This window comes from Gossypium arboreum, chromosome 9 (assembly GCF_025698485.1).
Source record: "Gossypium arboreum isolate Shixiya-1 chromosome 9, ASM2569848v2, whole genome shotgun sequence".
Taxonomy (NCBI): domain Eukaryota; kingdom Viridiplantae; phylum Streptophyta; class Magnoliopsida; order Malvales; family Malvaceae; genus Gossypium; species Gossypium arboreum.
In genome coordinates, this window is record NC_069078.1 from 32441160 (window position 1) to 32451639 (window position 10480).

Sequence of the window (10480 nt, forward strand, 5' to 3'; positions counted from 1 at the left end):
AATCATCATTTTTAAAGAAAAATCCTATTAGACGAATTTCCTAGGGGTTTATAACATCCCATAATTCCCACCATTTCACATTTTTATCATTAAATTTTACCATTTTACTCATATAGGCCCTTAAACTTTAAAATCATCAAAAATCACATAGTAAAATATGTCTATGTAGCAACCAAGCTTAATAATCTATCAACTAAATTCACAAACACTACAAACTCATTCATGGAAAGTCCCTATACTTTTAACAATTTTACAAATTGACCCTCGGGCTAGCTAGATTAAGCTAATACTACATCAAAAATATAAAAATCACTAAAAACAGGTATCAAACAAATAACATGCACGAGAATTTATCTTGGTCAAAAGTTTCCCCCTTCACCAATGGTGATTCGATTTTGAAAACAAAAATGGGGAAGATGATATTAGTTTTACCTTTTGTTTTGTTTAACCTTTTATTTAATTATTAAATTACAAAATTAACCTTTAAAAACTATTAAAATTACACCAAAACCTACCAATATCATGCACTAACTATAGGTATGGTATAATTACCATCCAAGTCCATTAATTTACCTTTCAAAGCTATTTGACCCTTTTAACTAATGGAAATCAACTTTTATAACTTTTACGATTTAATCATTTTTATTAAATTAACTAATTAAACGTTAAAATTTATTAAACAAATTTTAATATGACCCTAATAATTACTCATAAGAATTAAATAAATATTAAAATACTAACTCGTTTGTCGGAATCATAGTCCCGAAACCACTATTTTCGGCACAACTGAAAATGAGTTGTTACACATGAATACATTTAGTGTCGAATTGCTTCCATTTGTATGCCTAGGTTTATATATAGTTCACCCATGTCATTTTGTAAAGACTGATTGACAATTTTATAAAACTTATTTCAAAGTTTCTCTCTTGGTTCTTCATTGAACCTTTCAAACATATTAAAACTTCAATTTTGTAGCATTCAACTGTCTTATCAGTCCCTTTCTCATCCCTTTCCAAAGTGTGGCAACACCAACTTTCTTACTCCAAGGTTTGGGTATTTGTTTTAAGCTTAATCGAGTCAAGTTCATTTATAACTTTAGTTCTTTAAACTTATCAAGCACCTCAGGTCAAGGTATTTTTTATCTATTGTTCATGTTCAAGATGGTCCGACACAAAAGTAAATTGTAACTTTGAGTACGAGTCTCGTTAACATATTATCGAGGTTCTATTTGGGTTCTAGAAATCACATCAAGAAAGTTATGAGGTGTAAGGTGATTTGGTTTCCACTTCATATACCAAACCATTCCTTTTTAACTTGGATGGATATTCTTAATAAGCTTCCCACAAAGGATAGACTTATTGGAAGGTCTTTGTTTGCTATGTCAATAAAACCAAGAAACAAGGGATCATCGTTTTGCTAGAATTGTATGAGGGAATGTTTTATTACTTTGTAATATATTCAATGAAAAGTTGGGGGATGGAATCAGGAGATCCAATGGCTTTGCACGAGATATAAAAGGCAAAGCTCTTATTGTTTATATTCTCAAGTTAGCATGGAATTATTTCATTTACTTAATCTTGTAAGAAAGAAATTGAAGACCATTTAAAGGTTTGAGCAAGATATGTTCAGAAGTCTTAAAAGATTTTGTAGGTTTAGGGCTTACAAGTAAAAAGATGATCAATAAATATTCAACTTTGTACAACATGGAATATACTAGGGAGTTAATAGTATAATGCTAAGAACAAGTTTCATTTTCTCTGTAAAGTTGTATTGAGTTTTTTTAACAGTTTTACTGCTTTTTGGGATAAATAAAACTTGTAAAAAGCTTATTATAAAGGGTATATGAAATAACAATCCTGAATAAAATTGTAATTTACTAAAAGATTCAAATTTAATATATTCAAATGTCTAAATCTCACTTGCAATGAAAATTCATTAAATATTCTCATGTTTTTTCAATTTTTTTAAGTTTTTATAAATGTTTTCTAGTTCAAATTATTTTTAATTAGTTAAAAAATTTCGGATTAGATGTATATTTCAGACCAATTGGAGCACCCATTCTCTTTTTAACCATTTATCAAATATTAATTTTTTTATTTTACAATGATTTTTAATTTATAAGAATCGATTAAATTTTAATTCGGTTGATATGATATTATTGTTAATGTAAAAATTATAAATATAAATACATTTTAAACACGTTTTATCATTTTATTTAAGAATTAGAAAAGATAAATTCTGACGTAAACTCCAATATAAGCTCAATTCTTAACGCAATGCCAAGATTTATCCAAAAGGACAAGAGGAGCAGTCAAAGAAATTTAAAAGCAAAAGAGACGCAGCTGCAGTCCATCAAGGCTCAATTAATTGGACCGAAGTTCGGACTAAGGAGTAGGAATCAACAACAATAATATACAACAAATCCAGCTTCCTACATTCAAATTTTAATCATTCTGTAATACTAAGAATCTGGAATGATTGAATATATAATTTAAGAAAAAGAATAAAATGCTAAAATGTTATGGCCAAATTTGTATAAAAATTATTAAGAAAAAGAAAAAAAATGTTAAAGTGCTTCATGGAGGTTTGATAAAGGCTCAAATGATTGTTGACACTAAAATTATTTTAAAACGTTAATATATTTTGCATTGAGACAAACAGCACTGACATGAACGCTGAATTCGTGGCATTTCTAATGTCCAAAATTAGAAGTCAGCGGTTTGAAAATAGATCTATTCTTTTTTGTACGATAATGGACATATAATTTGGCTTGCATTTTCTTGATTAAACGTGGCCTAAACGCCTAGCTCAATTTATTATAATTTTCTTTTTACATTAACATTCCTTTTGTACTTTCAAACAGAAACATTCTTGTATAAATAAGTAGGGATTGCTTCAATTGGATTATAGACCAAAAATTAAAGCGAATTGAAGATGGTTAGATCAGCCATAAAACTGTTCCTACTGCTGCTCTCTCTTGGGTACATGATGCTTTGGTTCATGATGCCCACGAAGTTATATTTTGAACATTGGTTGCCTAAAATCCGTGCCAAGACCAAATCCATATACTTTGGACAACAAGGTATAAAAGCACTCCATATTGCAGTTTCATTTGAAGTTCTTTTTCTGTTTGGAAGTACTTTTCTGTCTTAAATGATTATATATAATATATATATATATATATGCAGGTTCAACTATGCTGATATGTACATTTCCCATCCTCTTCATTGCTACACTGGGATGTATTTACCTTCACTTAGGAAAGAAACATGGAGATCACAACGTTGAAGGGTACATCTTTAGATATGATCGCTACTTTTTTTCCACTTATTTCATGTTTCATGACATAGTGGTAAAAGTTCTATGCAGGCCCTTATATTAAAAGTCGAATTACATTTTACTTTTTCTATTAAAAAATCAAGTAAATTAATCTTTATACGTTAGATTAAAGAGTGAATTGGTCCTTTTGTTAAAAATTTTATTCATTTCTATTGCTAAAAATCGATTTTTGTACATTAACATGAGATACATGTGGCGCACCACTTGTCACTGTTTGTTTATTCTATCCACCATGCCAATTTTTAATAATAGAATTGAATGAAATTTTCAACAAAAAGAACTGATTTGCTCTTTGATTTAATATACATATATTAATTCGTCTATTTTTTTAAATAGATGGGACAAAATACAATATTACGCCTAGTATAAGGGCTTCCATGCTTATCATGGTATAGTATAACAAACTGTTGCTGATTTATTGGGAACAAAAGGGTGCCGACATCTAAGTTGAAGCAACCAGTGATAGTGAAAGGTCCTTTGGGTATTGTTTCATGGATGGAGCTCTCATTTTTAACCATGTTTGTTGTGCTGTTAGCTTGGTCAACCACTTCTTACTTGAATGGTATGTTTACACATATCGACCAAATGGCTTCAAGGAGTGGATTGCTAGTGTAAGTATCTCATGAATTCCTTGGTTAAGACTTTATTAAAAAAAAGTTCCAAATGGGGGGCCAAATGCAATAGTTTGATGACATCTCCTTGCAGGTGGGAGGCTAAGTTGGAAATGTCAGGTCTAACACTAGGTCTCGTAGGCAACATTTGCCTAGCTTTCCTCTTCTTCCCCGTGACAAGAGGATCTTCAGTTTTACGGTTGATTGGGCTTAGCTCAGAAGCAAGTATTAAGTATCATATTTGGGTTGGGCATATTGCTATGACCATTTTCACTGCTCATGGTTTATGTTACTTTGTTTTCTGGGCCAAGACTGAGCAGTTATCACAGGTAAGTAAATAACCACATATTCTTGCATACTGGTATTTCAATGATTCATTGTGTTGAACTGCAGGTACTTAAATGGGGTAAGATTGAAGTTTCAAACATGGCAGGAGAAATAGGTTTTGTTTGTGGGTTAGGGATGTGGGCAACAAGCCTTCCTCAAATAAGGCGGAAAATGTTTGAGCTCTTCTATTACACTCATCATCTCTACATTCTCTTTATTGTCTTCTTCGTCTTTCACGTGGGTTTCTCCTATGCTTGCATCGTGCTTCCTGGTTTCTACCTCTTCTTAATAGATCGATGTCTAAGATTCTTACAATCCCAACAAAGGGTTAGCTTGGTTGCTGCACGTATTTTACCTTGTCAAACTGTTGAGTTGAACTTCTGCAAGAGCCCAGGTAATTGCCAAAATGTAGAAGTAACGTAGAAGCCCATATATTAGGAGTTAGATTGTACTTTATTCCTTTACTAAAAAATGAGTAAATTAATTTATATACATTATATTAAAGAGCAAACTGGTCATTCTGTTAAAAATTACATCCATTTCTATTATTAAAAACTGGTTCTTTTATGTTTACATGAAATACACATGGCATCCCATGTATCAGTGTTTAGTTATTCGATTAACCATGTTAGTTTTTAACGGTAAAAATGAATGAATTTTTTAACAAAAAATATCAATTTATTTTTTGAACTAACATAGACCGACTAATTTACCTATTTTGAGTGGAGAACAATCTGGCTCTTAATATATGAAACTCTATTATACTTTTACCTGCCAAAACTTATTACTTCAATATTGATGTATGCTTGTTGATTGAGCCAATCATATATTTGAGGGTTAAAAAATGTGGCTAATCACAAGTAGAATTAAGCAAAATTTGATGAAGTTTATATTTGGATGATATGTATACTGTTGACAAGATAAGCAATAATTTTGGAGATAATCTTGTTTGTTTAATGTGGCAGAAGTGAATCACAGTCCAACAAGCATTATATTTGTGAATGTACCAGCCATTTCTAAGCTTCAATGGCATCCCTTTACAATTACCTCCAATAGCAATATGGATACTGACAAGCTGAGCATCGTGGTCAAAAGTGAAGGAAGGTGGTCTTCTGACTTGTATCAGAAGCTTTCATCCCCTTTACCCATGGATGGTTTCCAGGTCTCCATAGAAGGGCCTTACGGACCACCTGCTTCAACACATTTACTAAGGTACTTGACCGCCAAAACAACATCCCTTCTCCTGTTTTTGTAATGATAAGTAATAGAACTTCTTCCCGCAGGCACGACACATTGGTGTTGCTGAGCGGAGGAAGCGGCATTACGCCTTTCATCTCAATCATCCGAGAGCTCCTCTTTAAGGCCAGTTCTGGAAGTAGCACCAGGATTCCACACGTTCTTCTCATATGCGCGTTCAAGAAATCTATTGACCTCGCAATGTTGGAATTAATATTACCAGTTTCAGGCACCACAGTAGATATTTCTTGCCTGCAGTTACAGATTGAAGCCTATGTAACAAGAGAAAAGGGGGCAGATGAAAATAACCACAAGCCACTACAAACTGTATGCTTCAAGCCTAATGCGACAGATGCACCAGTTTCTGCAATTTTAGGCCCTAATAGCTGGCTCTGCCTTGGACTTATCATTTCATCTTCCTTTCTCATGTTTCTTCTTCTCATTGCCATTCTATCACGATACCATAATTCTAATATGGTATACGCTAGCTCTGCAACTGCTGGTTTTAACATGCTATTCATGTGTATCGCCATAGCCATGACAGCTAATGCTACTTTTCTTTGGAATAAGAAACAAAATAGAAAGAGGTTGAGACAAATTCGAAACATGGATACACCACCAGTGTGGTTTAACAATGGTGACAGAGAACTAGAAAGCCTGCCGTACCAGTCTTTACTTCAAGCCACCAATGTCCATTATGGTGAAAGACCTGACTTGAAAAGTAAGTTACTGTTTGCAGAGTTCTACATTACATGTATGTAACAAATATATATATGACTTTTGACATCTGATTGTCTTGTTTGGTTTGATTTATGGTAGAGATATTGTTTGAACGCAAGGAAAGCAGCGTAGGAGTTATTGCCAGTGGACCGAGGGAAATGCGGCAAGAAGTGGCAGCCATCTGTAGTTCTGGTTTGGCAGATAATCTGCAATTCAAGTCCATTAGCTTCACCTGGTGATCACAGCAGAGCTGAAACAGAGGAAGAATAGTCCTCCCCCCTTCTTTCACCTGCTTATTTGTTAAACCCCATGGGGATGAATCAATCATTCTTCTTTATCTGTAACGATTAGGATGGTCCTGCTCTATTTTGTAATATATATATATATATAGAGAGAGAGAGAGAGAGAACTCTGCAAATCAAAATATACAACCAAGATTAAGTTCAGATTTGCTTTAAGATGTCTAAATTTTGTTTTTCCTTTGTTTATCATCCACTCTAGCAACACACGACGACCTTGACTTGTGATTGCCATTTTCCAGGGGTTTACCGGCTAAGCTGTTCATAAAATGAAGGAATAATTGTTTTTTTTTTGTTTTTTTTTCACCTTCCAATTTTAGGAAAAAAAAAATCATTTCATTTAAATTTTCGTCTTTTACTCCTTTTTAACTTACATTATTTGTAAAGAAATCATTTTAAAATGGATAGAAAAACTTTCCTGATGTGTTATTCACATTGTGTTATATTATATTAGTCATTAAATTTTTAAGAACTAAAAATTATTGAAGAAAAATTAATTATTTGTTAACATGACAATTGTCAACAAAGTCCATTCATTTTGGAGTAGTTTGACTAGGGATGTGCAAATTTCAGGTAAAATCGAATTAATTCGGTTAACCGACTGATTAACCAAATTAATTCAGTTGGGGATCGGTTAATAATTTTTTGGAAGTTTGGTTAACGATTAATTTGGTTCGAAATCGGTTGGTTAACCGAATTAACCGAATTTAATAAATAATATTATAATATATAAGTATTTGGTTGGTTCGGTTAATTTTTTGGAAATATAAATTAATTAGTCGGCTAAGTCGGTTTATTTTTTTTATATGTTTTATACTTGTTTTAACAAAAAAAAACATATAAATTTCAGTTAATTCAGTTAAATGACCGAATTAACCAAAAAAGTTCGGTTCAATTAATTTTTTTTTCAAAATTTCGGTTCGGTTAACAGTTAATAGTTTAAAATGGTCGGTTAATTCGGTTAATGGTAGTTCGGGTCGGTTAATTCGATTAATAGTAGTTCTGGTCGGAAATTTAAAGATTAAAATAGAGAAATTAAATGAAAAATTAAAATATTTTTTTTCTTTTATAAAATTAAATGGTTAAATAAGTTATTATACCTAAAATGAACAACTCTCACACATATATACCCGATGTCTTTGTTTCTTGTTGTTTTTCAATAAAGTTTTTGGGACCATAATTTTTAAAGTCAAAATATTTTTGAATTCAAAAGTAATTTTTAGCTTTTGCATTAAAAAAAACTTTTAGGTTAAATAATATTTTAACTCTTATTTATAATCCAATATTTTATGTTATATTTATATTGAGTATATAATTATTTTTTATTAAATTTATTTTAAATATATAACATTATATATTTAAATTTATAATGAACATTTTAATAATATCTAAAATATATATTATATATTCAAATTAAATTTTAGAAATAATTAATATTAATTACCTACTAATATTTAAAATTTATATTTTATATATTAAAATATTAATGATAAGTTACAATAAATTATTTTTATATTATTACTAAAATATTATAATATTAAATTTGAATATTATTTAAATACATATTTTTACTTGTCTAAAATAAAATTTTATTTCCTAAAATTATAATACTATATACTTAAACTTTAAATCAAATTTTGTTATTTTCACATCACTTTTGAAAACATTGTTGATAAAACTGGATGAGAGTATTTGAGGAATGAAGCGTGAAGTGAGCATGTACTGCATTCTAGTTAAGAGATTGAACCTAACGCATTTACTATTTCAAAATTACTTGTCTTTTATAAAAGATGAAGTGAGGAAAAGGACAAATCAAATTGAAACTAAAAGGAATCCCTCATAGATACAGCTATGACAATTACAGTGCCAACGCGAATGGTGTCATCATCTATTGAGGATACCATTGCCATATAAGCATGATTATTTTACATGATTACTTCACTTCGTTATCACAGGACATATGAATGAGACCATCTTAATACAATTTTCAACACTTCCCAACATTTATTTATTTTCTTCCTCAAATCCAATATCACTTCTCTTTATTTCTTTTACTTCCAACTCAATTCTTATTATTCTTATAATAAATAAATAAATTTTGGCTCAAAGATTTACAGAAGATAAAAATAATTTATATTCTTTTAATTTAAAATGAGGGATCAAATGATAGAAAATATTATCTATTTAAAATAAATAAATTTGTTGTTGAGTTACTTTGTTTTTATGAAATTTAAAGGAATTTGTACCTCCGTTTTGAACCAAAGTAGCAAATGAAGTTGTATCAGAATGAGTTCTACAAAACTTAAGCCAGCAACACAAGTTATTAAAGAAATAGTCACGTTAGAAAAGTTACAAAATGTTAAATATTAGTAATTTTTTTGTAATTAAACTATAAAAAGTTACAAAATGTTCACATAACAATTCAATTTTGTCTTCTTCTTCTTCTTCTTCTTTTTTTTATCATCAATGAACTATTGTCAAAATGGAAACATCCAAAAATCCGAGATAGTTGAGTGACAAAAAAGATAAAATTAAATAATTGGGTGACCAAAGAAAATTTACTAATACTTAGGTGACTACTAGTGTGGCACCCCAAACCCAACTAGATGATGGATTCGAATGCGAGATGTCAAATTTGTTACTGAAGCAATTTAGACTACCATCACTCGTTTCATCAAAGCTAAATAAGTGAGCATAGCAAAAATCATAATTATCCATGTTGTATGTAACATCCCTTGTCCAGTCTAGTTGCCAGACTTGAGGTACAGGAAGTTACCACGCGAAACTCAAAACATACATATACTTAAGCATTCGTGGTGGATAATGCCGTGAACTAATAAATGGTGGATTGCTCTAATAGATCATTCAATTAAGTATAGAAATTTAAATGACGAAACTGCAAATACACAAAAATGGCGCACTATTTCTATGAAATTTAAGACGTGAAACATAACAGAATTGAACTTCACTTTATTAACATACATCATGGACTTGACATAATCCATTTCAAGGTTTAACAAGATTATTTACAATTAACCTAACTTTTATATGCATGCCACTTAGACCGACTAAATTAAATCAGGAGTCTACCACAACGCTTGGTGGATAGTGTAAACTTCTTGTTGATCCAATCCACAAGCTCTAAACGTTCCAAAATCTACAAGACAAAAGCAATCTAAATGTAATTCTTTAGAATACTTAGTAAGCTCATACATATTCGATAGTTATTTACCTGGCGTAACAATATTATGATAATTTAATATGTAAATACAGTTTACCTATCTACCAACACTATTTTCCAACAAGGTGAGTACATATATTTCATTTCACATGATATCCTAAGCAAGCATCTCAATACAATACTAATCTTCACATCAAATCCAATTTTATACCTATTGTTGATGTGGACTTCCATTATATTAATTAGTTCTTTCATGTTCTCTCATTTCTTAACTGGTCAATTTCACATTTCACATGATTTGTATTACCTGATGAACACTGTAAAAGAACTCAAACCACATGTACGCTTCACATCAGAGGCTCATTCGAGCTAATCACATACAAAGGTGTCAAGTTACTCATCCGGGATAAACCTTATCAACACGATAAAAGTTTGGCAGGGCTATATATATATGTAAAGTTATCAATCCAAGCTAGACTTTTAAAACAACATCAGATTACCAATCCAGGCTAAATCTGTGTCACATGTATCTTCAAGTCCGCAACAAATGTTGGATCTCAGAATCATCAAGAAATAACATGTAACATTGCGTATGAGTCTTTTATTAAATTCATTGGATGTTATCATTCTATAATTTCATTCACATTCTTTCATATGTAATTCGACATTTCTTCTGTATATATATTTTGCAACCAAACTACTTACCAAATTATTTTATTGTACAATATTCAAGAACAACTTTTCCTCTAGTCTAAACATTTAACACC

At 30.7% G+C, this 10480-nt stretch overlaps 1 protein-coding gene across 2 annotated transcripts; it reads left to right on the top strand.

Moving 5' to 3' along the window:
* The first annotated feature begins 2934 nt into the window (after nt 1-2934).
* On the top strand, nt 2935-6691 carry LOC108488086 (ferric reduction oxidase 2-like). 2 transcript variants are annotated; one of them, XM_053019517.1, is made up of 8 exons: nt 2935-3082; nt 3189-3295; nt 3766-3950; nt 4045-4279; nt 4344-4671; nt 5243-5489; nt 5561-6234; nt 6333-6691. In XM_053019517.1, exons 1-8 carry the CDS (start codon nt 2935-2937, stop codon nt 6470-6472), a joined length of 2064 nt encoding a protein of 687 aa, XP_052875477.1. In that variant the 3' UTR covers nt 6473-6691. The 2 variants fall into 2 exon arrangements, with proteins under 2 accessions (XP_052875477.1, XP_052875478.1); XM_053019518.1 differs by having other exon boundaries at nt 3189-3283; nt 3787-3950.
* The last annotated feature ends 3789 nt before the right edge of the window (nt 6692-10480 follow it).